Raw genomic sequence first — 27500 nt, 5'->3', positions numbered from 1 at the left:
TGTCTCTCTGTCACCCTCTAACGATCTCTCTTCTCTCTCTCTCTCTCTCTCTCTCTCTCTCTCTCTCTCTCTCTGTCACCCTCTAACTATCTCTCTCTAGTCTCTGTTTCTCTCCCACGCTCTCTTTCTCTGTCTCTCGTCACCCTCTAACTATCTCTCTCTTTCTCTGTTTCTCCTCTCTCTCTCTTTCACCCCTCTCTCTCTTCACCCTCTAAACTAATCTCTCTCTTTCTCTGTTCTCTCCCACACTCTCTTTCTCGGTCTCTCTGTCACCTTACTAACTATCTCTCTCTTCTCTGTTTCTCTCTCACTCTCTCGTTCTCTGTCTCTCTCTCTGTCACCCTCTAACTATCTCTCTCTTTCTCTGTTCTCTCTCTCACTCTCTCTTTCTCTGTCTTTCTTTGTCACCCTCTAACTATCTCTCTCTTTCTCTGTCTCTCCTCACTCTCTCTTTCTCTGGTCTCTCTCACTCTCTCTTTCTCTCTCTCTTTCTCTGTCACACTCTAACTATCTCTCTCTTTCTTCTGTCTCTCTCTCTCACTTCTCTCTTTCTCTGTTCACCCTCTAACTATCTCTCTCTTTCCTGTCTCTCTCTCACTCTCTCTTTCTCTCTCTCTTTCTCTAGTCACCCCTCTAAACTATTCTCTCTCTTTCTCTGTCTCTCTCTCACTCTCTCTTTCTCTGCTCTCTCACTCTTCTTCTCTCTCTCTTTCTCTGTCACCCTCTAACTATCTCTCTCTCTTTCTCTGTCTCTCACTCTCTCTTTCTCTGTCTTTCTCTGTCACCCTCTAACTATCTCTCTACTTTCTCTGTCTCTCTCTCACTCTCTCTTTCTCTCTCTCTTTCTCTGTCACCCTCTAACTATCTCTCTCTTTCTCTGTCTCTCTCTCACTCTCTCTTTCTCTGCTCTTTCTCTGTCACCCTCTAACTATCTCTCTCTTTCTCTGTCTCTCTCTCACTCTCTATTTCTCTGTCTCTCTCCTCACTCTCTCTCGTCTCTCTCTCACTCTCTCTTTCTCTGTCTCTTCTCTGTCACCCTCTAACTATCTCTCTCTTTCTCTGTCTCTCTCTCACTCTCTCTGTCTCTCTCTCACTCTCTCTTTCTCGTCTCTCTCTCTGTCACCCTCTAACTATCTCTCTCTTCTCTGTCTCTCTCTCACTCTCTTTCTTTGTTTTCTCTGTCACCCTCTAACTATCTCTCTCTTTCTCTGTCTCTCTCTCACTCTCTCTTTCTCTGTCTCTCTCTCTGTCACCCTCTAACTATCTTTCTCTGTCTCTCTCTCTCTCTTTCACCCTCTCGCTCTGTCACCCTCTAACTATCTCTCTCATTCTCTGTCTCTCTCTCTCTCTTTTCTCTCTCTCTGTCACCCTCTAACTATCTCTTTCTTTCTCCTCTCTCTTCTCTCCTCTCTCTCTCTCTCTCTCTCCCTCTCTCTCTCTCTCTCTCTCTCTCTCTCTCTCTCTCTCTCTCTCTTTCCTTCTCTCTCTCCTCTCTCTCTTTCCTTCTCTCTCTTTCCTTCTCTCTCTCTCTTTCTCTCCTCTTATTTCCTACTCTCTCTCTCTTTCTTTCTCTCTTTCTGTCTTTCTCTCTCTCTGTCTCTTTCCTACTATCTCTCTCTCTCTCTCTCTCTCTCTCTCTCTCTCTCTTCTCTCTCTCTCTCTCTCTCTCTCTCTCTCTCTCTCTCTCTCTCTCTTTCCTACTCTCTCTCTCTTTCCTACTCTCTCTCTCTCTCTCTCTGTCTCTCTCTCACTCTCTCTCTCACTCTCTCTTTCTCTGTCTCTCTCTCTGTCACCATCTAACTATCTCTCTCTTTCTCTGTCTCTCTCTCACTCTCTCTTTATCTGTCTTTCTCTGTCACCCTCTAACTATCTCTCTCTTTCTCTGTCTCTCTCTCACTCTCTCTTTCTCTGTCTCTCTCTCTCTCTTTCACCCTCTCGCTCTGTCACCCTCTAACTATCTCTCTCTTTCTCTGTCTCTCTCTCTCTTTCTCTCTCTCTGTCACCCTCTAACGATCTCTTTCTTTCTTCTCTCTCTCTCTTTCACTCTCTCTCTGTCACCCTCGAACTATCTCTCTCTTTCTCTGTCTCTCTCTCACTCTCTCTTTCTCTGTCTCTCTCACTCTCTCTTTCTCTCTCTCTTTCTCTGTCACCCTCTAACTATCTCTCTCTCTTTCTCTTTCTCTGTCCCTCTCACTCTCTCTTTCTCTGTCTCTCTCTCTGTCACCCTCTAACTATCTCTCTCTTTCTCTGTCTCTCTCTCCACTCTCTCTTTCTTTTGTCTTTCTCTGTCACCCTCTAACTATCTCTCTCTTTCTCTGTCTCTCTCTCACTCTCTCTTTCTCTGTCTTTCTCTGTCACCCTCTAACTATCTTTCTCTGTCTCTCTCTCTCTCTTTTCACCCTCTCGCTCTGTCACCCTCTAACTATCTCTCTCTTTCTCTGTCTCTCTCTCTCTTTCTCTCTCTCTGTCACCCTCTAAACTATCTCTTTCTTTCTCTCTCTCTCTCTCTTTCACTCTCTCTCTGTCACCCTCGAACTATCTCTCTCTTTCTTTGTCTCTCTCTCTGTCACCCTCAAACTATCTCTTCTTTCTCTGTCTCCTCTCAACACTCTCTCTTTCTCTGTCTCTCTCTCACTCTCTCTTTCTCTCTCTCTCTGTCACCTCTCTAACAATCTCTCTCTTTCTCTGTCTCTCTCTCACTCTCTCTCTCTCACTCTCTCTTTCTCTGTCTTTCTCTGTCACCCTCTAACTATCTCTCCTCTTCTCTGTCTCTCTCTCACTCTCTCTTTCTCTGTCTCTCTCTCTGTCACCCTCTAACTATCTCTCTCTTTCTCTGTCTCTCTCTCTCTCTCTCTCTTTCACCCTCTCGCTCTGTCACCCTCTAACTATCTCTCTTTCTCTGTCTCTCTCTCTCTTTCTCTCTCTCTGTCACCCTCTAACTATCTCTTTCTTTCTCTCTCTCTCTTTCACTCTCTCTCTGTCACCCTCGAACTATCTCTCTCTTTCTTTGTCTCTCTCTCTGTCAACCTCTAACTATCTCTCTCTTTCTTTCTCTGTCTCTCTCTCACTCTCTCTTTCACTTTCTCTCTCTGTCACCCTCTAACTATCTCTTTCTTTATTCTGTCTCTCTCTCACACTCTCTCTGTCACCCTCTAACTATCTCTCTCTTTCTCTGTTTCTCTCTCACTCTCTTTTCTCTGTCTCTCTCTCTCTGTCACCCTCTAAACTATCTCTCTCTTTCTCTGTCACCCTCTAACTATCTCTCTCTTTCTCTCTCTCTCTCACTCTCTTTTTCTCTGTCTCTCTCTCTGTCACCCTCTAACTATCTCTCTCTTTCTCTGTCACCCTCTAACTATCTCTCTCTTTCTCTCTCTCTCTCACTCTTATCTTTCTCTGTCTCTCTCTCTGTCACCCTCTAACATCTCTCTCTCTCTCTCTCTCTCTCTCTTTCACCCTCTCTCTCTCTCACTCTCTCTTTCTCTGTCTCTCTCTCACTCTCTCTCTCTCACTCTCTCTTTCTCTGTCTTTCTCTGTCACCCTTCTAACTATCTCTCTCTTTCTCTGTTTCTCTCTCACTCTCTTTTTTCTCTGTCTCTCTCTCTGTCACCTCTAACTATCTCTCTCTTTCTCTGTCACCCTCTAACTATCTCTCTCTTTCTCTGTTTCTCTCCCACGCTCTCTTTTCTCTGTCTCTCTGTCACCCTCTAACTATCTCTCTCTTTCTCTGTTTTCTCTCCCACTCTCTCTTTCTCTGTTCTCTCTGTCACCTCTAACTATCTCTCTCTTTCTCTCTCTCTCCTCACTCTATCTTTCTCTGTCTCTCTCTCTCTGTTCACCCTCTAACTATCCTCTCTCTCTCTCTCCTCTCTCTCTCTCTCTCTCTCTTTCACCCTCTCTCTCTGTCACCCTCTAACTATCTCTCTCTTTCTCTGTTTCTCTCCCCACGCTCTCTTTCTCTGTCTCTCTGTCACCTCTAACTATTCTCTCTCTCTGTTTCTCTCCCACGCTCTCTTTCTCTGTCTCTCTGTCACCCTCAACGATCTCTCTCTCTCTCTTCTCTCTCTCTCTCTCTCTGTCACCCTCTAACATATCTCTCTATCTCTGTTTCTCTCCCACGCTCTCTTCTCTGTCTCTCTGTCACCCTCTAACTATCTCTCTCTTTCTCTGTTTCTCTCTCTCTCTCTTTCACCCTCTCTCTCTGTCACCCTCTAACTATCTCTCTCTTTCTCTGTTTCTCTTCCACACTCTCTTTCTCGGTCTCTCTGTCACCTTCTAACTATCTCTCTCTTTCTCTGTTTCTCTCTCACTCTCTCGTTCTCTGTCTCTCTCTCTGTCACCCTCTAACTATCTCTCTCTTTCTCTGTCTCTCTCTCACTCTCTCTTTCTCTGTCTTCTTGTCACCCTCTAACTATCTCTCTCTTCTCTGTCTCTCTCTCCCTCTTTCTCTGTCTCTCCACTCTCTCTTCTCTCTCTCTTTCTCTGTCACACTCTAACTATCTCTCTCTTTCTCTGTCTCTCTCTCTCACTCTCTCTTTCTCTGTCACCCTCTAACTATCTCTCTCTTTCTCTGTCTCTCTCTCACTCTCTCTTTCTCTCTCTCTTTCTCTGTCACCCTCTAACTATCTCTCTCTTTCTCTGTCTCTCTCTCACTCTCTCTTTCTCTGTCTCTCTCACTCTCTCTTTCTCTCTCTCTTTCTCTGTCACCCTCTAACTATCTCTCTCTCTTTCTCTGTCTCTCACTCTCTCTTTCTCTGTCTTTCTCTGTCACCCTCTAACATCTCTCTCTTTCTCTGTCTCTCTCTCACTCTCTCTTTCTCTCTCTCTTTCTCTGTCACCCTCTAACTATCTCTCTCTTTCTCTGTCTCTCTCCCACTCTTCTTTCTCGTCTTTTCTCTGTCACCCTCTAACTATCTCTCTCTTTCTCTGTCTCTCTCTCACTCTCTCTTTCTCTGTCTCTCTCTCACTCTCTCTGTCTCTCTCTCACTCTCTCTTTCTCTGTCTCTCTCTCTGTCACCCTCTAACTATCTCTCTCTTTCTCTGTCTCTCTCTCACTCTCTCTGTCTCTCTCTCACTCTCTCTTTCTCTGTCTCTCTCTCTTGTCACCCTCTAACTATCTCTCTCTTTCTCTGTCTCTCTCTCACTCTCTCTTTCTCTGTCTTTCTCTGTCACCCTCTAACTATCTCTCTCTTTCTCTGTCTCTCTCTCACTCTCTCTTTCTCTGTCTCTCTCTCTGTCACCTCTAACTATCTTTCTCTCTCTCTCTCTTCTTTCACCCTCTCGCTCTGTCACCCTCTAACTATCTCTCTCATTCTCTGTCTCTCTCTCTCTCTTTCTCTCTCTCTGTCACCCTCTAACTATCTCTTTCTTTCTCTCTCTCTCTCTCTCTCTCTCTCTCTCTCTCTCTCCCCTCTCTCTCTCTCTCTCCTCTCTCTCTCTCTCTCCTCTCTCTCTTTCCTTCTCTCTCTCTCTCTCTCTTCCTTCTCTCTCTTCCTTCTCTCTCTCTCTTCTCTCTCTCTATTCCTACTCTCTCTCTCTTTCTTTCTCTCTTTCTGTCTTTCTCTTCTCTGTCTCTTTCCTACTATCTCTCTCTCTCTCTCTCTCTCTCTCTCTCTCTCTCTCTTCTCTCTCTCTCTCTCTCCCTCTTCTCTCTCTCCTCCTCTCTTCCTACTCTCTCTCTCTTTCACCTCTCTCTCTCTCTCTCTCTGTCTCTCTCTCACTCTCTCTCTCACTCTCCTTTCTCTGTCTCTCTCTCTGCACCATCTAACTATCTCTCTCTTTCTCTGTCTCTCTCCACTCTCTCTTTATCTGTTCTTTCTCTGTCACCCTCTAACTACTCTCTCTTTCTCTGTCTCTCTCTCACTCTCTCTTTCTCTGTCTCTCTCTCTCTCTTTCACCCTCTCGCTCTGTCACCCCTCTAACTATCTCTCTCTTTCTCTGTCTCTCTCTCTTTCTCTCTCTCTGTCACCCTCTAACGATCTCTTTCCTTCTTTCTCTCTCTCTCTTTCACTCTCTCTGTCACCCTCGAACTATCTCTCTCTTTCTCTGTCTCTCTCTCACTCTCTCTTTCTCTGTCTCTCTCACTCTCTCTTTCTCTCTCTTTCTCTGTCACCCTCTTAACTATCTCTCTCTCTTTCTCTTCTCTGTCCCCTCACTCTCTCTTTTCTGTCTCTCTCTCTGTCACCCTCTAACTATCTCTCTCTTTCTCTGTCTCTCTCTCACTCTCTCTTTCTGTCTTCTCTTTCACCCTAACATATCTCTCTCTTCTCTGTCTCTCTCTCACTCTCTCTTTCTCTTCTCTCTGTCACCCTCTAACTATCTTTTCCTGTCTCTCTCTCTCTCTTTCACCCTCTCGCTCTGTCACCCTCTAACTATCTCTCTCTTTCTCTGTCTCTCTCTCTCTTTCTCTCTCTCTGTCACCCTCTAACTATCTCTTTCTTTCTCTCTCTCTCTCTCTTTCACTCTCTCTCTGTCACCCTCGAACTATCTCTCTCTTTCTTTGTCTCTCTCTCTGTCACCTCAAACTATCTTTCTTTCTTGTCTCTCTCACACTCTCTCTTCTCTGTCTCTCTCTCACTCTCTCTTCTCTCTCTCTCGTCACCCTCTAACAATCTCTCTCTTTCTCTGTCTCTCTCTCACTCTCTCTCTCTCACTCTCTCTTTCTCTTCTTCTCTGTCACCCTCTAACTATCTCTCTCTCTCTCTCATCTCTTTCTCTTCATCCTCTCTGTCACCTCTAACTATCCTCTCTTTCTCTGCTCTCTCTCTCCTCTCTCTTTCACCCTCTCGCTCTGTCACCCTCTAACTATCTCTCTCTTTCTCTGTCTCTCCTCTCTCTTCTCTCTCTCTGTCACCCTCTAACTATCTCTTTCTTTCTCTCTCTCTCTTTCACTCTCTCTCTGTCACCTCGAACTATCTCTCTCTTTTTCTCTCTCTCTGTCAATCTCTAATATCTCTCTCCTTCTTTCTCTGTCTCTCTCTTCACTCTCTCTTTCACTTTCTCTCTCTGTCACCCTCTAACTATCTCTTTTCTTTATCTGTCTCTCTCTCAACTTCCTCTCTGTCACCCTCTAACTATCTCTCTCTTTCTCTTTTTCTCTCTCACTCTCTTTTCTCTGTCTCTCTCTCTCTGTCACCCTCTAACTATCTCTCTCTTTCTCTGTCACCCCTAACTATCTCTCTCTTTCTCTCTCTTCTCTCTCTCTTTTTCTCTGTCTCCTCTCTGCACCTCTACTATCTTCTCTCTTTCTGTACCCTCTAACTATCTCTCTCTTCTCTCTCTCTCTCTCACTCTCTCTTTCTCTGTCTCTCTCTCTGTCACCCTCTAACTATCTCTCTCTCTCTCTCTCTCTCTCTTCACCCCTCCTCTCTCTTCACTCTCTCTTTCTCTGTCTCTCTCTCACTCTCCTCTCTCACTCTCTCTTTCTCTGTCTTTCTCTGTCACCCTCTAACTATCTCTCTCTTTCTCTGTTTCTCTCCACTCTCTTTCTCTTCTCTCTCTCTTCACCCTCTAACTATCTCTCTCTTCTCTTCACCCTCTAACTATCTCTCTCTTCTCTGTTTCTCTCCCACGCTCTCTTTCTCTGTCTCTCTTCACCCATCTAACTATCTCTTCTCTTTCTCTGTTTCTCTCCCACTCTCTCCTTCTCTGTCTCTCTGTCACCCTCTAACTATCTCTCCTCTTTCTCTCTCTCTCACTCATCTTTCTCTGTCCTCTCTCTCTTCACCCTCTAACTATCTCTCTCTCTCTCTCTCTCTCNGGGGTCAAATTTGTCTCCACTTTTGTGGATTGGGGTGATCATTCCTTGGTTTCAAATATTGGGGAGATGCCAGAGCTAAGGATGATGTTAAAGAGTTTTAGTATAGCCAATTGGAATTTGTTGCCTGTATATTTGATCATTCATTAAGGTACCATCAACACCACAGGCCTTTTTGGGTTGGAGGGTTTTTATTTTGTCGTGTAACTCATTCAAGGTAATTGGAGAATCCAGTGGGTTCTGGTAGTCTTTAATAGTTGATTCAAGATTCAAGATTTGTATTTGATCATGTATATGTTTTTGCTCTTTATTCTTTATTATAGAGCCAAAAAGATTGGAGAAGTGGTTTACCCATACGTCTCCATTTTGGAGAGATTATTCTTCGTGTTGTTGTTTGTTTAGTGTTTTACAATTTTCCCAGAAGTGGTTAGAGTCTATGAATTCTTCAATTCTTCAATTCAATCTCTCTTTCTCTCTCTCTTTCTTTTTTCACTCTCTTCTTCCTTACTTCCCTTCCTTCCTCTCTCTCTCTATCTCTCTCTCTATCCCTCTCTTTCCGCCACATTTTCTTTGTCCTCCCCTCTGACAATCCCACTTCACTGCACAATCCATAAAGCACATTTCATTGAAAAGGCGAGACTATTCACATGTTGCCAAAGTAATTACGAAAGAGACAATCAACAGCAACAGGACGACGACTGTTCCCTTGAAAGAGGGTAATTTATCCTTCAAACGTAATAAAACAAACTCAGAGGAGACGGACACCACTGAATTGCAATGCCCTCTCTCAAACTGTCATTAGGACGTGCAGGCAGACGTGTATCACCCTGGTGCTGCCCGCTGTGGATCCAAAACACTCCACAGAGTTTTAAGTGGCAGAAACCATCCTTCAGATAATGATCCCTTTAAGATGCTGTCAAGGAAATGGTTATCATTAGGTTCCAAGGCCAACAAATACACTCCAGAGATGTTGACTTGCTCAATGCAGCCATTTTAGTTTTCATTCATGGGGCTGTCAGTGTGAATGTTAAATGAGGTGGGTGATGGCTTCTTTGCTGCAAACGATGGGTTATTTCCTGTGGGTGGTTAACTCTGATGCTCATCGTAATGCCTGTTTAATGAATGGAATGCTGACTTTATAGGTGAATGCTGATGTGTTGATTGCCTCAGAGGAAACTCTAAGTGGATGGTAGCTACAGTAACGTCTTTCCTTGCACCAAGGTATAGTATAGTACTAGTGTCTGTGTTATGAATAGCCAACTGAGATAGATTGCGACTTCACTGTGCAATGCCAATTTAGCCATCCATTCCTCTGGTTTCCAGGTGCTGTAGATTATATAGTGTCTGTATTGATAGTTTTATGTAAGGTAGACCATATTAGTTCTCAGGTAGACTGTAGTTTCTGTTTTGTGAGGAGCCGACTGAATTAGGAATGTGGGTATCATGCAGCATGGCAGAGAGAGACTGTCATCTGTGTATCTGTGGCAGGGCTTGGTGATGTTGCATTGATCCTGACAGTCACAGAGAGAGAGAGAGAGAGAGAGAGAGAGAGAGAGAGAGAGAGAGAGAGAGAGAGAGAGAGAGTCAATGAATGACTCAATGAATCCCTCACTACCCTCTCTACCCCTGCATGGCAAATTACTTCTGTCTGCCTGTGTCACATGCCTTTACATTTTTAATCATTAAGACTTGAACCCCTCAGCAGCACCATTGTAGGAGAGAGAGAGGAGAGAGAACAGGAGAGGGAGAGAACGTGAACGAGAGAGAGAGGAAATATGCCTGGGGAACTTTTTTAATGCTGGTTTGTCTGACTGAGAGAAAGTCCTTGGTCATGATATTGATCCTTTCTTTGTTTATTTGCCTCCTTTATTAGATTCTAGTCTGTGGACTCTAACTGGGCCCAGAGGAGAAACCTGCTGGGATTCATTGGCGGGAAATTGTTGATTGCGTCGAAATTCACATTTATAAAAGAGAGAGCTGTTTACTTTTTATTTGGCTCCATGTTCACAGATGCCCTGGCCGCGGCTGGAATTGAAAGCATAAATCTTGCTGTGGTGAAGTAGGGGGAAAAACCCTCCAGAACTGGAAACAGCAGGAATAGAGGGGCCTGGCCCTGCATAGGGATATAGTATCACACTGGACTGGCACACACACCCCATAGAGACGAGGGTGGGGTGGTGGGGGGGTTGGTGGGTGGACTGGCCAAGACTGCAATCTCTCTCTCTCTCTCTCTCTCTCTCTCTCTCTCTCACCCATGTCATCTAGGCTGAGACCGCACATTTGTCAGCGCCCCCCCCCCCCCCCCCCCCCCCCCCCCCCCCCCCAGTTAGTCTGGCCTCTTTCACTCGCTCTTTCACTCGCTCTCTCTCTCCCCTCTCTCTCCTCTGCCAGCCGATGAACAATCCTCACAATCCTCCACCGGCTGCTGCAGGGAGTCCTTGGGGATGGAGAATAGCTTCTAGGCTTTCAGGCCTGCCTGTGTTGTCCTGGGGAGGAAGCCAGAGAAGGCTGGGCAGCAGCCGCCCTCCACCGTCCACCACCTGCCCCGACTACAGTTTATCCCCAGTTAGCCAGCTGGGCTGGGTGGACACTGAGTGGCCACTGAATGAGCTCTCTGGCTTCTCTCTGCTCTCCTCTGTTATGCCTGCTGTGTCTGAAGCTGGAGGAGGATGGGAGGAGGAGAGGAGGGAGGGGAGACGCTCAAGAGGCCAGGGCCGGCCCAGCAGTATGTTCCCTCTTTCCTGTCATTGTTGAGAGTCAAGTGCTGCTCTGCATGGGGGTCAGAGTTAACTGAGCTAAACCAAGTCTTCTTTGGAGGATTGTGGTACCACCTCACAGACAATGGGATGGATGAGTGGCCAGCTTTCAACTCTTCTGTACTCCAAAGTATCACACTTCCTGATTAGCAGAGAAACATTGCAGTACTAGAGAACCCAGCTGAGAGCCCTGCTATATATACAGTACAGCACCAGTCAGAGCCTCCATACGTCTCTGTATGTGTGCTGTAGTAATCCCTCCCTCCTGATCTGTTGATTCATCGTCTAGACATGGCAGGCCGTCCCAGTGTGGATTCAGATTAACTCCTGCCTTTCTTCTCTCCGCTTTGATAACCACCACAAGCTGCTTTTATCCAACACGCCTCGCCATCAAATCCCTGTAATCCAACCTAGGGACACACCATCTTCCACACTCTTCCAGACTTGGAGAACTATAAAAAGCGTGATCCCTACGTTACTCGATACCCGTCTCCTGCCCTCTCGCCCGGGCCCCCGAGATATACTCAGATGTTCTGAGGGCAATGGTTGCTGGGATGCCAGCTGTGGTTTTAATGATTTTGCCCTAAGGCCCCAGATCAGCAGTGAGATAAATATAGTTCTGCTTTTACATAGAAAGGAGAACCATGGCCTTAAACATCTCCACAAAGTGTGTGTGTGTGTGTGTGTGTGTGTGTGTGTGTGTGTGTGTGTGTGTGTGTGTGTGTGTGTGTGTGTGTGTGTGTGTGTGTGTGTGTGTGTGTGTGTGTGTGAGTGTGTGTGTGTGTGTGTGTGTGTGTGTGTGTGTGTGTGTGTGTGTGTGTGTGTGTGTGTGTGTGTGTGTGTGTGTGTGTGTGTGTGTGTGTGTCTTTTCGTGTGTATACAAGCATGGATTCCTGGTATACTGTATGAGTTTGTTCATCTGTATCACAGCTACATGCCTCAGTTTCACTTATACAGTATGAAGTGTCAGTACAACTCTAGCATGATTGCATGGGTGTAAATATCTGAATATCAAACAACTCCAATATCAAACTGCCTCCTCCCTGCATCTTTTCCCTGCCAATGGAGACTATAACCTGTCCAGGATTGACAGCAGAGTGGAAGGCAAGTCCTGCATATGCATCACAATTAATGTCATGCGCTTCACTGCTCCTCCACCCACTTATTGATGGGCTGCTGAATCAAAGCTTTTAATTACAACTCCTCAAAAGAGCTCAGAACTCCCAGAAAAGTTAGATCTCTGATGGTGACAAGAGATATGTGCTGTGTCCAGTGACTGCATTGTTGTAACTGACCCTGTCTCCTCGTGTATCCTTGTTTTTCCTTGGTTGTATTCATTAGGACATACATTTTAAAACAAAAATAAGCCATTCTTATTGGACAAGTCCAGGTGATCCCTCCCTGATTCAATATGTTTCCTTCCATTTGGTGCCTAATGAACACAACCCTTTTTTCCCTGACAGACATTGACGACTGCCAGTCAAACCCGTGTCAGAACGGAGGCACCTGTATCGACGAGATCAATTCCTTTGTGTGCCTGTGTCTGCCCAGCTACGGTGGAGCCACTTGTGAGAAAGGTAACATTTTATCACTTAACACCTCTCTCATTAACTCACATCACTGGGGGAAAGAGGAAATGGTCATACAGTGGGGCAAAAAAGTATTTAGTCAGCCATCAATTGTGCAAGTTCTCCCACTTAAAAAGATGAGAGAGGCCTGCAATTTCCAGGACGACTGATCCGTGTAAAGGAAAGAATGAATGGGGCCATGTATCGTGAGATTTTGAGTGAAAACCTCCTTCCATCAGCAAGGGCATTGAAGATGAAACGTGGCTGGGTCTTTCAGCATGACAATGATCCCAAAAACACCGCCCAGGCAACGAAGGAGTGGCTTCGTAAGAAGCATTTCAAGGTCCTGGAGTTGCCTAGCCAGTCTCCAGATCTCAACCCCATAGAAAATCTTTGGAGGGAGTTGAAAGTCCGTGTTGCCCAGCAACAGCTCCAAAACATCACTGCTCTAGAGGAGATCTGCATGGAGGAATGGGTCAAATAACCAGCAAGTGTGTGAAAACCTTGTGAAGACTTACAGAAGACGTTTGACCTTTGTCATTGCCAACAAAGGGTATATAACAAAGAATTGAGATAAACTTTTGTTATTGACCAAATACTTATTTTCCACCATAATTTGCAAATAAATTCATTAAAAATCTTACAATGTGATTTTCTGGATTTTTTTTCCTCATTTTGTCTGTCATAGTTGAAGTGTACCTATGATGAAAATTACAGGCCTCTCTCATCTTTTTAAGTGGGAGAACTTGCACAATTGGTGGCTGACTAAATACTTTTTCCCCCCACTGTATGTATCAGTGGTGCAGCTTATGACAGAACACCTGTGCTCAGCTGGAGCCCCTCAAAGTGGAAGAATGCCTCGTGGGCATGAATGCAGCTACGCTGTTTGAAAAATGTAAATGGTTTTGGGCCTCCATTACATGAAAGCAGGTCTATGAAAGATAGACAGCCAGCCACAGTACTGTCTGTGAAACACAACACTTTAGGAGAACATTTCTTTGTAGAACCAAGAGAAAAACCCAGAGATTGAGATGAAAGAGAGAAGGAGAGTTTAAATAGAGATGGGCAGTGTACTAATGCATATTTACCCCAGTAGAAGCCCAACCTCTGGGGTTTTCTCTCCCTCACCCACACCAGCAGCCGTGAGGCGTGGAGGTTTGAGGCTCAGTGACGTATGTATAGAGATGGACCGGCCGTGAGGCGTGGAGGTTTGAGGCTCAGTGACGTGTGTGTAGAGATGGACCGGCCGTGAGGCGTGAGGTTTGAGGCTCAGTAATGTGTTTGTGTAGAGATGGACAGGCCGTGAGGCGTGGAGGCTTGAGGCTCAGTGACGTGTGTGTAGAGATGACCAGGCCGTGAGGCGTAGAGATTTGAGGCTCAGTGATGTGTGTGTAGAGATGGACCGGCTGTGAGGCGTATTGGTTTGAGGCTCAGTGATGTGTTTGTGTAGAGATGGACAGGCCGAGAGGCGTGGAGGCTTGAGGCTCAGTGACGTGTTTGTGTAGAGATGGACAGGCCGTGAGGCGTGGAGGTTTGCGGCTCAGTGATGTGTTTCTGTAGAGATGGACAGGCCGTGAGGCGTAGAGATTTGAGGCTCAGTGATGTGTTTGTGTAGAGATGGACAGGCCGAGAGGCGTGGAGGCTTGAGGCTCAGTGATGTGTTTGTGTAGAGATGGACAGGCCGTGAAGCGTGGAGGCTTGAGGCTCAGTGACGTATGTGTAGAGATGGACATGCCGTGAGGCGTGGAGGATTGAATGCTCAGTGATGTGTTTGTGTAGAGATGGACAGGCCGTGAGGCGTAGAGGCTTGAGGCTCAGTGACGTGTGTGTAGAGATGGACAGGCCGTGAGGCGTGGAGGTTTGAGGCTCAGTGACGTATGTATAGAGATGGACCGGCCGTGAGGCGTGAGGTTTGAGGCTCAGTAATGTGTTTGTGTAGAGATGGACAGGCCGTGAGGCGTGGAGGCTTGAGGCTCAGTGACGTGTGTGTAGAGATGACCAGGCCGTGAGGCGTAGAGATTTGAGGCTCAGTGATGTGTGTGTAGAGATGGACCGGCTGTGAGGCGTATTGGTTTGAGGCTCAGTGATGTGTGTGTGCACTGCTGGAGCGGGAGCAGCCTCTTCCCCAGGACCTCCCCTCCAATCAACGCCCTGCCAGCCTGATTGCCACAACCACCGCACTCATACAGATTAGCTATTTAAGAGGCTATGGACCCTGTGACCCCCACACAAACACACACACGTCTCCTTTTAGCCGCATGGGGCAATATGGACCCTGGTGGGTAACTGTCTTTATGGTTGACTTGGATCAGCAGGCCTGAGAAGAGAGAGTGGAGGAGAGGGGAGGCTGCGGTCGCCATCTGGCTCAGTGCTTAGAGTTATTTTGAATTGCTAACAAGCACTTTTTCAAAACTCTTCACACAGTCTGCATTACCAACGTGCATCTTGGCCAAACAGTTAATCTCACCTCCAAAACTCACTCAAACCACCAAAACTCTTCACACAGTCTGCATTACCAACGTGCATCTTGGCCAAACAGTTCATCTCACCTCTAAAACTCACTCAAACCACCAAAACTCTTCACACAGTCTGCATTACCAACGTGCATCTTGGCCAAACAGTTCATCTCACCTCTAAAACTCACTCAAACCACCAAAACTCTTCACACAGTCTGCATTACCAACGTGCATCTTGGCCAAACAGTTAATCTCACCTCTAAAACTCACTCAAACCACCAAAACACTTCATACATGTCTCAAAATAAGCTCGTTTGACCAGAATACTGGCAACAATTCAGAAAGCATACACGCAAAGCATATATTGTCACTCATAACACACTGACCTAAAAAACACGAACAGGGAGCATTACATAAATGATTAACTTATCGTTGAAGTTCAAATGATTTTTCACATAAATCAGTATTTCATTATAGAAAAACACCTTTTCACTTCATTGACTGTACTAAAGTACATGTTTTATTAACCTTTATTTAACTAGGCAAGTCAGTTAAGAACAAATTCATATTTACAATGACGGCCTAGGAACAGTGGGTTAACTGCCTGTTCAGGGGCAGAACGACAGATTTGTACCTTGTCAGCTCGGGGGTTTGAACTTGCAACCGGTTACTAGTCCAACGCTCTAACCGCTAGGCTACCCTGCCGCCCCAAATGTAACAAGAATGACTCAGAAATACAGCAATTTGCTTCAATAGCCTTTATTTTGCCGATATCTCTGCGTATAGTAATTTACTTCTGAATAATAAAAAAAAGTTGAAACAAAACAAATTCCTGAAATTCCTGCGCTGCAATAATAATTGCCAGAAAAAAATCATCAACATGTATAGTATAACACTCCTACTGTACAGTACTGTGAGGGTTCTAGTTCTCATCAACATGTATAATATAATCACTCATACTGTACAGTACTGTGAGGGTTCTAGTTCTCATCAACATGTATAGTATAATCACTCATACTGTACAGTACTGTGAGGGTTCTAGTTCTCATCAACATGTATAATATAATCACTCATACTGTACAGTACTGTGAGGGTTCTAGTTCTCATCAACATGTATAATATAATCACTCATACTGTACAGTACTGTGAGGGTTCTAGTTCTCATCAACATGTATAGTATAATCACTCATACTGTACAGTACTGTGAGGGTTCTAGTTCTCATCAACATGTATAATATAATCACTCATACTGTACAGTACTGTGAGGGTTCTAGTTCTCATCAACATGTATAGTATAACACTCATACTGTAGAGTACTGTGAGGGTTCTAGTTCTCATCAACATGTATAATATAATCACTCATACTGTACAGTACTGTGAGGGTTCTAGTTCTCATCAACATGTATAGTATAACACTCATACTGTACAGTACTGTGGGGTTCCTAGTTCTCATAAACATGTATAGTATAATCACTCATACTGTACAGTACTGTGAGGGTTCTACTTCTCATCAACATGTATAGTATAACACTCATACTGTACAGTACTGTGAGGGTTCTAGTTCTCATCAACATGTATAGTATAACACTCATACTGTACGGTATTGTGAGGGTTCTAGTTCTCATCAACATGTATAGTATAATCACTCATACTGTACAGTACTGTGAGGGTTCTACTTCTCATCAACATGTATAGTATAACACTTATACTGTACAGTACTGTGAGGGTTCTAGTTCTCATCAACATGTATAGTATAACACTCATACTGTACAGTACTGTGAGGGTTCTAGTTCTCATCAACATGTATAGTATAACACTCATACTGTACAGTACTGTGAGGGTTCTAGTTCTCATCAACATGTATAGTATAACACTCATACTGTACAGTACTGTGAGGGTTCTAATTCTCATCAACATGTATAGTATAATCACTCATACTGTACAGTACTGTGAGGGTTCTAGTTCTCATCAACATGTATAATATAATCACTCATACTGTACAGTACTGTGAGGGTTCTAGTTCTCATCAACATGTATAGTATAATCACTCATACTGTACAGTACTGTGAGGGTTCTAGTTCTCATCAACATGTATAATATAATCACTCATACTGTACAGTACTGTGAGGGTTCTAGTTCTCATCAACATGTATAATATAATCACTCATACTGTACAGTACTGTGAGGGTTCTAGTTCTCATCAACATGTATAGTATAATCACTCATACTGTACAGTACTGTGAGGGTTCTAGTTCTCATCAACATGTATAGTATAACACTTATACTGTACAGTACTGTGAGGGTTCTAGTTCTCATCAACATGTATAGTATAACACTCATACTGTACGGTACTGTGAGGGTTCTAGTTCTCATCAACATGTATAGTATAATCACTCATACTGTACAGTACTGTGAGGGTTCTAGTTCTCATCAACATGTATAGTATAATCACTCATACTGTACAGTACTGTGAGGGTTCTAGTTCTCATCAACATGTATAGTATAACACTCATACTGTACAGTACTGTGGGGTTCCTAGTTCTCATAAACATGTATAGTATAACACTCATACTGTACAGTACTGTGAGGGTTCTAGTTCTCATCAACATGTATAGTATAACACTCATACTGTACAGTACTGTGAGGGTTCTAGTTCTCATCAACATGTATAGTATAACACTCATACTGTACGGTACTGTGAGGGTTCTAGTTCTCATCAACATGTATAGTATAATCACTCATACTGTACAGTACTGTGAGGGTTCTAGTTCTCATCAACATGTATAGTATAACACTTATACTGTACAGTACTGTGAGGGTTCTAGTTCTCATCAACATGTATAGTATAACACTCATACTGTACAGTACTGTGAGGGTTCTAGTTCTCATCAACATGTATAGTATAACACTCATACTGTACAGTACTGTGAGGGTTCTAGTTCTCATCAAGATGTATAGTATAACACTCATACTGTACAGTACTGTGAGGGTTCTAGTTCTCATCAACATGTATAGTATAACACTCATACTGTACAGTACTGTGAGGGTTCTAATTCTCATCAACATGTATAGTATAATCACTCATACTGTACAGTACTGTGAGGGTTCTAGTTCTCATCAACATGTATAATATAATCACTCATACTGTACAGTACTGTGAGGGTTCTAGTTCTCATCAACATGTATAGTATAACACTCATACTGTACAGTACTGTGAGGGTTCTAATTCTCATCAACATGTATAGTATAATCACTCATACTGTACAGTACTGTGAGGGTTCTAGTTCTCATCAACATGTATAGTATAATCACTCATACTGTACAGTACTGTGAGGGTTCTAGTTCTCATCAACATGTATAATATAATCACTCATACTGTACAGTACTGTGAGGGTTCTAGTTCTCATCAACATGTATAGTATAACACTCATACTGTACAGTACTGTGCGGGTTCTAGTTCTCATCAACATGTATAGTATAATCACTCATACTGTACAGTACTGTGGGGTTCCTAGTTCTCATCAACATGTATAATATAATCACTCATACTGTACAGTACTGTGAGGGTTCTAGTTCTCATCAACATGTATAATATAATCACTCATACTGTACAGTACTGTGAGGGTTCTAGTTCTCATCAACATGTATAGTATAACACTCATACTGTACAGTACTGTGAGGGTTCTAGTTCTCATCAACATGTATAGTATAACACTCATACTGTACAGTACTGTGAGGGTTCTAGTTCTCATCAACATGTATAGTATAACACTCATACTGTACGGTACTGTGAGGGTTCTAGTTCTCATCAACATGTATAGTATAATCACTCATACTGTACAGTACTGTGAGGGTTCTAGTTCTCATCAACATGTATAATATAACACTCATACTGTACAGTACTGTGAGGGTTCTAGTTCTCATCAACATGTCTAGTATAACACTTATACTGTACAGTACTGTGAGGGTTCTAGTTCTCATCAACATGTATAGTATAACACTCATACTGTACAGTACTGTGAGGGTTCTAGTTCTCATCAAGATGTATAGTATAACACTCATACTGTACAGTACTGTGAGGGTTCTAGTTCTCATCAACATGTATAGTATAATCACTCATACTGTACAGTACTGTGAGGGTTCTAGTTCTCATCAACATGTATAATATAATCACTCATACTGTACAGTACTGTGAGGGTTCTAGTTCTCATCAACATGTATAATATAATCACTCATACTGTACAGTACTGTGGGGTTCCTAGTTCTCATCAACATGTATAGTATAATCACTCATACTGTACAGTACTGTGAGGGTTCTAGTTCTCATCAAAATGTATAATATAATCACTCATACTGTACAGTACTGTGAGGGTTCTAATTCTCATGAACATGTATAGTATAATCACTCATACTGTACACAACTGTGAGGGTTCTAGTTCTCCCTCTCTCCTGCATTTGGCCACAACGTCGCATCTTATATCTTCTCTGCCGATACATCTTTGAAAGTATCTTCTGGAATGTCTAATCCAAACCTGTCAGTCTTCAGAAGTGTCTCCACACCCTGCATTCATGGCATCCAGCAAGGACATCTTGTCATGTGGATGGTGGTCATAAACCTTCCACCTCCACGCTGAGAAAAACTCCTCTATGGGGTTTAGGAAGGGGGAGAAAGGAGGCAGGAATAGTACTGGCATCCTGGGATGAGCAGCAAACAGTCTGACTGCAGCAGAGTGGTGGAATGCCACATTATCCCACACAACAATGACGGTAGGGGAGTTTCTGGCCACTCTCTCCTCTGCTGGCACAAGTTGATTATGCAGGTCATCCAGAAAATAAATGAGCCTCTCTGCATTGTAGGGGCCAATGAGAGGTTTGTGTAACAACAAACCATCACAGGACAGTGCTGCACACATTGTGATGCTAGCTCCTCTCCGGCCTGGGACATCCACGGTTACTCTCTGTCCAATCACATTTCTTCCCCCGTGGCATGTTTTTGCCAGGTTGAATCCAGCTTCATCCACAAAGATGAATGTATGTGCAGTTTGCCTGGCTTCCATCTCCATTACTCTGAAATCCAGTAAATCCAGTTTTACGGTACTTTACATGATGCATAGCTGTGTATGTACCCTGTTTGGTTATTGAACAGACATCTTACCTGGGCATATTGATTACGGAGTACTTTCACACGTTCACCGTTTCTCTCAAAGGGTGCAACTGCTTCATCCTTATTTAATGTTTCTCTGGGACTCTGGCAATTGTTGTTGTGCTGACCGTATTCACATTCCCAAAAGGGATATTGTTGTTGTGCTGACCGTATTCACATTCCCAACAGTGGTATTGTTGTTGTGCTGACCGTATTCACATTCCCAACAGTGGTATTGTTGTTGTGCTGACCGTATTCACATGCCCAACAGTGGTATTGTTGTTGTTCTGACCGTATTCACATTCCCAACAGTGGTATTGTCTGACAGCACTCCCGCAGTTTTACTGCATTGACAACCATGGCAATTTCCTGCGCAGCTGATAATATTCTAACCCTTGGATCCTACTGAAAACCACAAAACAATCAATATATTTCAAAATGTCAGTACATGTAAAAATGTGAACACACTGTATTGTACTGTAATACGTAGTTCAATTATCATTGAAGGATGCACACCTGTTGTTTTTCCTGAAATTCATACTATTGATGCAACTGTTGAACGCTGCAGATTTGGTTGCATCCTTAAACCGGTCTCTCTCAAAGAGAGACCATGGTTTTCAACATGGTCAATAATTGTGGCCCTTATCGCATCAGTGACCACCACTCTTGGTCTTCCTTTCCTTTGTCCTCCACGCATTCTCCTTCTCCCTGCCACTCTTCTTTCCCCACCAACCTGTCTTCCTTGATCCATGTTTCCAAACTAAATCATTTCGAAGCCGTCCTCTTTGTCTGTTTGGTGACCAGACTAAAAACAGGACACTTGGGTAGACTTTCAAGCTGAAATTGCAATCAGCTGTGTTTGGAATGATTAAATATTCTGCTCAGATTATCATTATGTTTCAGTCTGGTTACTGCAGAAATGCACGACATTTGCCATCATTCTGTTTTGAATGTGTTTTTAACAGTTGTGGAAACAGTGTGTTGCATTTGAAAACGTGCTGGAAATATATAGTTTTGCAGGTGGTGGAGTATGAATGAGAAAAGAGTTCATGGATTTCAGAGAATGTGGTCATTGAATGTATTTTGTGTGAAAGCAATAAAAAAGGATTCATAGTTTGGTCCATATATACTTCTGTTACGCTGACTGTGTACAGAGTTTTTACAATGTGACTTCAGTCTTTGTCACGTTCTGACCTTAGTTCTTTTGTTATGTCTTTGTTTAGTATGGTCAGGGTGTGAGTTGGGTGGGTTCCTTTTTCTATGATTTGGGATTTCTGTGTTTGGCCTGGTATGGTTCTCAATCAGACGCAGCTGTCAATCGTTGTCCCTGATTGAGAACCATACTTAGGTAGCCTGGTTTCAATTTTGAGTTGTGGGTGATTATGTGTTTGTGCCACACGGGACTGTTTTGTTTGTTTTGTTCTTTCACTTGGTTATTTAGTATTTTGTAGTGTTCAGTTATACATATTAAATGGACACTTACCACGCTGCAAATTGGTCCGATATCGCTTACTCCTACTCATGTTAGCAATTGAAAAAAAATGTAATAATACCACACATAAATGATTCAACCCTGAAGAGAGGAGATATCAATAGACATTTCTAAGGAAAACATTGAACCATGATCATGGAACTAAGGGGACAGAGAAAATACAATTGTTCAGATACTATGAAGAACTATGACAGATACACTACATGACCAAATGTATTTGGACACCTGGTCGTCGAGCATCTCGTTCCAAAATTATGGACATTATTATGGAGTTTGTCCACAGAAGATGTTGGAAAATTGCTACAGGGACTTGCTTCCATTCAGTCACAAGAGCATTCGTGAGGTCGGTCACTGATGTTGGGCGATTAAGCCTGGCTCGCAGACGGCGTCCCAATTCATCCCAAAGATGTTCAATAGGGTTGAGGTCAAAGCTCTGCAGGCCAGTCAAGTTCTTCCACACCGATCTTGACAAACCATTTCTGTATGGACATCGCTTTGTTTGCATTCTCCTGGTATCCGCCAAACCATGATTTGTTAGTCGGACTGCCAGATGGTGAAGCGTGGTTCATCACTCCAGAGAAAGCATTTCCACTGCTGCAGGGACCAATGTTGGAAAGCTTTGCACCACTCCAGCTGATGCTTGGCATTGCACATGGTGATCTTAGGCTGCTCGGTCATGGAAACATATGAAGCTACTAACGAACAGTTATTGTGCTGACGTTGCTTCCAGAGGCAGTTAGGAACTCGGTAGTGAGTGTTGCAACTGAAGACAGCCGATTTTTACGCTCTACATGCTTCAGCACTCGGCGGTCTCATTCTGTGAGCTTGTGTGGCCTACCACTTTGTGGCTGAGCCGTTGTTGTTCCACTTCATAATAACAGCACTTACAGTTGCCCGGGGCAGCTCTAGCAGAGCATAAAATTTGACGAACTGACTTAGAAAGGTGGCATCCTGTGACGGTGCCACGTTGAAAGTTACTGAATGGCAAGGCCATTCTACTACCAATGTTTGTCTACAGAGATTTACTCTGTTCCATCTGACTGCGCAATCCACTGTTCCCAGGCAGGGAACTTATAAACTTGATCTCCAGTATAAAAATGTCTTTTAGACTAATATTTAGTTTTCAACAGAAGAGATTTCTATAAACTTTACTGTCTGTCTCTCCGACATTTGCAACATTATTTCAATATTCCAATTAGACTAATATTGACAGAGATCTCGACAGTGGGGCCTCAGCTAGGAAGGCTAGCAGCGTGTTAAGGTGATACAGTATCTGCTATGTAAACGTGGTGGGTAGTACAGATAATGGCAGCATGTTGGGGTGATACAGTATGTGCTATGTAACAGTTGGGGTGATACAGTATGTGCTATGTAACAGTTGGGGTGATACAGTATGTGCTATGTAACAGTTGAGGTGATACAGTATGTGCTATGTGACAGTTGGGGTGATACAGTATGTGCTATGTGACAGTTGGGGTGATACAGTATGTGCTATGTAACAGTTGGGGTGATACAGTATGTGCTATGTAACAGTTGGGGTGATACAGTATGTGCTATGTAACAGTTGGGTTGATACAGTATGTGCTATGTAACAGTTGGGGTGATACAGTATGTGCTATGTAACAGTTGAGGTGATACAGTATGTGCTATGTAACAGTTGGGTTGATACAGTATGTGCTATGTAACAGTTGGGATGATACAGTATGTGCTATGTAACAGTTGGGGTGATACAGTATGTGCTATGTAACAGTTGGGTTGATACAGTGTGTGCTATGTAACAGTTGGGGTGATACAGTATGTGCTATGTAACAGTTGGGTTGATACAGTGTGTGCTATGTAACAGTTGGGGTGATACAGTATGTGCTATGTAACAGTTGAGGTCATACAGTATGTGCTATGTAACAGTTGGGTTGATACAGTATGTGCTATGTAACAGTTGAGGTGATACAGTATGTGCTATGTAACAGTTGAGGTGATACAGTATGTGCTATGTAACAGTTGAGGTGATACAGTATGTGCTATGTAACAGTTGGGGTGATACAGTATGTGCTATGTAACAGTTGAGGTGATACAGTATGTGCTATGTAACAGTTGGGGTGATACAGTATGTGCTATGTAACAGTTGGGGTGATACAGTATGTGCTATGTAACAGTTGAGGTGATACAGTATGTGCTATGTAACAGTTGAGGTGATACAGTATGTGCTATGTAACAGTTGAGGTGATACAGTATGTGCTATGTAACAGTTGAGGTGATACAGTATGTGCTATGTAACAGTTGGGGTGATACAGTATGTGCTATGTAACAGTTGGGGTGATACAGTATGTGCTATGTAACAGTTGGGGTGATACAGTATGTGCTATGTAACAGTTGGGGTGATACAGTATGTGCTATGTAACAGTTGAGGTGATACAGTATGTGCTATGTGACAGTTGGGGTGATACAGTATGTGCTATGTAACAGTTGGGGTGATACAGTATGTGCTATGTAACAGTTGGGGTGATACAGTATGTGCTATGTAACAGTTGGGGTGATACAGTATGTGCTATGTAACAGTTGGGGTGATACAGTATGTGCTATGTAACAGTTGGGATGATACAGTATGTGCTATGTAACAGTTGAGGTGATACAGTATGTGCTATGTAACAGTTGGGGTGATACAGTATGTGCTATGTAACAGTTGAGGTGATACAGTATGTGCTATGTAACAGTCAGATGCCTTCCTAGCAGAGGTCCCACTGTCGAGCTTTCTGTCTCAGATTTCAGTTCTCTCTCTTTCTCTCATCTCTTTCCCCCCCTCTCCTCTCCACAACAGCATCAGGAAGTCTCTTCTGGCATGTGTGGATTATACCGTGTGTGTTAGCTTTAGTCAATGTCTTTATACATTAATAAATGTCCTGGGACTCTTCTCTGAGAATCATCTGTTCCCTGCACGGCCGCGTAGTCTCTGGGCTGAGATCTCCTGGTGTTATTGAGCGTTATCACATGCACACACACACACACACACAGTATTCCTCCCTGACTCACTGTGGAGTGATGTTTCTCTCTTCGCCCGCCATCCCAACTCCAAAGCTTCTCCCCCTCACTGCTTACTTTAGCAGAAACTACACATGGAAGAACTCCTTCACATACCGACAGAGCACCACCAGTCACTTCCACTGTCTTCTATCTGACGGGAAAACTGACAATCCACACAGCTCCTACCAGCTAAGTTACTGTAGTACTGAAGTACCAGTTCTCAAGAGCATAGACAGAGTTTCAACAACAACCACATACAGAGCGTTCCAATCCCCAAGAGGTAAATCGCAGCTCCTACAGAACAAATAAGTTGACAAATTGAATAAAAAGCCTGCTAAAGCATTGTGTTCCAGCTAATGAATCCCTTGTTGTGGTTGTGGACTGACTGACTGCTGCCTTTATCTACAGAACGAATACCTCCTCCTCACGTGATGCTTTTGCTCTGAGACCTGGAGAACGCCCCTGATTTGTTCCTTTTTTCTCCTCCTTCTTCCTGCTTGCCTGCTTTTCCATACGTTGCATAAATATGTATTCTGCATTGTGGAGAGAGAGTGAAGTTGGAGAGGATTGTTGTCTGATAAAGGTGTTAAATCCCCCTGTGTGTTGTAGAGCTTGTGGGAGTGATGAATGCCGGGTTAACCTAACATAGGACCTGAAACTACATCCACTACGTACTGGTCTTGACAAGAAGGGGAAAAAACTTTTGGGCGGGAGAGGAGAGGAGAGGAGATGAGGATGTTGTGGAGGAGAAGAGAGGAGGATGTTGTGGAGAGGAGATGAGGATGTTGTGGAGGAGAAGAGAGGAGGATGTTGTGGAGAAGAGAGGAGGATGTTGTGGAGAGGAGATGAGGATGTTGTGGAGGAGAAGAGAGGAGGATGTTGTGGAGAAGAGAGGAGGATGTTGTGGAGAGGAGATGAGGATGTTGTGGAGGAGAAGAGAAGAGGATGTTGTGGAGGAGAAGAGAGGAGGATGTTGTGGAGAAGAGAGGAGGATGTTATGGAGAAGAGAGAAGGATGTTGTGGAGAAGAGAGGAGGATGTTGTGGAGGAGAAGAGAGGAGGATGCTGTGGAGAGGAGATGAGGATGTTGTGGAGGAGAAGAGAGGAGGATGTTGTGGAGAGGAGATGAGGATGTTGTGGAGGAGAAGAGAGGAGGATGTTGTGGAGAAGAGAGGAGGATGTTGTGGAGAGGAGATGAGGATGTTGTGGAGGAGAAGAGAGGAGGATGTTGTGGAGAAGAGAGGAGGATGTTGTGGAGAGGAGATGAGGATGTTGTGGAGGAGAAGAGAGGAGGATGTTGTGGAGGAGAAGAGAGGAGGATGTTGTGGAGAAGAGAGGAGGATGTTATGGAGAAGAGAGAAGGATGTTGTGGAGAAGAGAGGAGGATGTTGTGGAGGAGAAGAGAGGAGGATGCTGTGGAGAGGAGGTGAGGATGTTGTGGAGGAGAAGAGAGGAGGATGTTGTGGAGAGGAGATGAGGATGTTGTGGAGGAGAAGAGAGGAGGATGTTGTGGAGAAGAGAGGAGGATGTTGTGGAGAGGAGATGAGGATGTTGTGGAGGAGAAGAGAGGAGGATGTTGTGGAGAAGAGAGGAGGATGTTGTGGAGAGGAGATGAGGATGTTGTGGAGGAGAAGAGAGGAGGATGTTGTGGAGAAGAGAGGAGGATGTTGTGGAGAAGAGAGGAGGATGTTATGGAGAAGAGAGAAGGATGTTGTGGAGAAGAGAGGAGGAGAGTGGAGGAGAAGAGAGGAGGATGCTGTGGAGAAGAGAGGAGGATGTTGTGGAGGAGAAGAGAGGAGGATGTTATGGAGGAGAAAAGAGGAGGATGTTGTGAAGAAGAGAGGAGGATGTTGTAGAGGAGAAGAGAGGAGGATGTTGTACAGGAAATGAGATGAGGATGTTGTGGAGGAGAAGAGAGGAGGATGTTGTGGAGAAGAGAGGAGGATGTTGTGGAGGAGAAGAGAGGATGATGTTGTACAGGAAAGGAGAGGAGGATGTTGTGGAGGAGAAGAGAAGCCTTAACTAAAGACGTATACACACTGTGAGGAGCCTGGTAAGCAACATAATCAATCTACCTACTGTCTGTCTCTACTTCTCTTTCATTTCTTTGTTCTTTCTTTTTTCCTTCCTACTCTCTCTCTCTCTTTCTCTCTTTCCTACTCTCTCTCTCTCTCTCTTTCTCTCTTTCCTACTCTCTCTCTCTCTTTCTCTCTTTCCTACTCTCTCTCTCTCTCTCTCTCTCTCTCTCTCTCTCTCTCTTTCTGTCTTTCGCTCTCTCACTCTCTCTCTTCTCTCTTCCCTACTGTATCTCTCTCTTTCTCTCTTTCCTACTCTCTTCTTTCTCTCTCTCTTTCCTACTCTCTCTCTCCCTCATTCTATCTCTTTTTCTCTTTCCTACTATCTCTCTCTCTCCCTCTCTCTTTCTCACTGTCTTTCTCTCTGTCTTTCTCTCTCTCTTTCTCTCTCTATATCTCTCTCTTTCTGTCTCTTTCTCTCTTTCCTACTCTCTCTCTCGCTCCTTCTCTCTTTCCTATCTCTCTCTCTCTCTCTCGCTCTCTCTCTCTATTTCTCTCTTTCCTGCTCTCTCTCTCTCTCTCTCTCTCTCTCTCTCCTCCTCTCTCTCTCTCTCTCTCTCTCTCTCTCTCTCTCTATTTCTCTTTCCTACTCTCTCTCTCTCCTCACTCTCTTTCATACTATCTCTCTCTCTTTCCTACTCTCTCTCACTCTCTCTCTTTCTCTTTGTCTTTCTCTCTCTGTCTTTCTCTCTCTCTTACTCTCTTTCTTTCTCTCTCTCTTTCCTACTCTCTCTCTCTCTCTCCTCTTTCTGTCTCTCTTTCCTACTCTCTCTCTCTCGCGCCTTCTCTCTTTCCTACTCTCTCTCTCTCTTCTCTCTCTCGCTCTCTCCTCTCTCTCTCTTTCTCTCTTTCCTACTCTCTCTCTCTCTCTATTTCCTACTATCTCTCTATTTCTCTCTTTCCTACTCTCTCTCTTTCTCTCTTTCTGACTCTCTCTCTCTCTCTCACGCTCTTTCCTACTATCTATCTCTCTTTCTCTCTTTCCTACTATCTCTCTCTTCTCTTTCTCTTTGTCTTTCTCTCTCTGTCTTTCTCTCTCTATTTCTCTCTCTTTCTGTCTCTTTCTCTCTCTCTCCTACTCTCTTTCTTTCTCTCTCTCTTTCCTACTCTCTCTCTCTCTCTCTTTCACTCTCTTTCATACTATCTCTCTCTCTTTCCTACTCTCTCTCACTCACCTCTCTTTCTCGTTGTCTTTCTCTCTCTGTCTTCTCTCTTCCTCTCTCTCCTACTCTCTCTCTCT

The 27500-nt window shown here is 44.0% G+C and overlaps 1 protein-coding gene across 1 annotated transcript in view; it reads left to right on the top strand.

Moving 5' to 3' along the window:
* Nucleotides 1–27500, top strand: part of LOC109888620 (neurocan core protein) — a 289577-nt gene that overhangs the window by 227351 nt on the left and 34726 nt on the right. Inside the window, exon 11 of the mRNA XM_031822616.1 lies at nt 11973–12086. Within this exon, the coding sequence (XP_031678476.1) occupies nt 11973–12086 (114 nt within the window). The remainder of the gene's footprint in view (nt 1–11972; nt 12087–27500) is intronic.

Source organism: Oncorhynchus kisutch, linkage group LG4 (assembly GCF_002021735.2).
Source record: "Oncorhynchus kisutch isolate 150728-3 linkage group LG4, Okis_V2, whole genome shotgun sequence".
Classification (NCBI taxonomy): Eukaryota; Metazoa; Chordata; class Actinopteri; order Salmoniformes; family Salmonidae; genus Oncorhynchus; species Oncorhynchus kisutch.
This window is presented reverse-complemented; position numbering and strand designations above follow the sequence as displayed.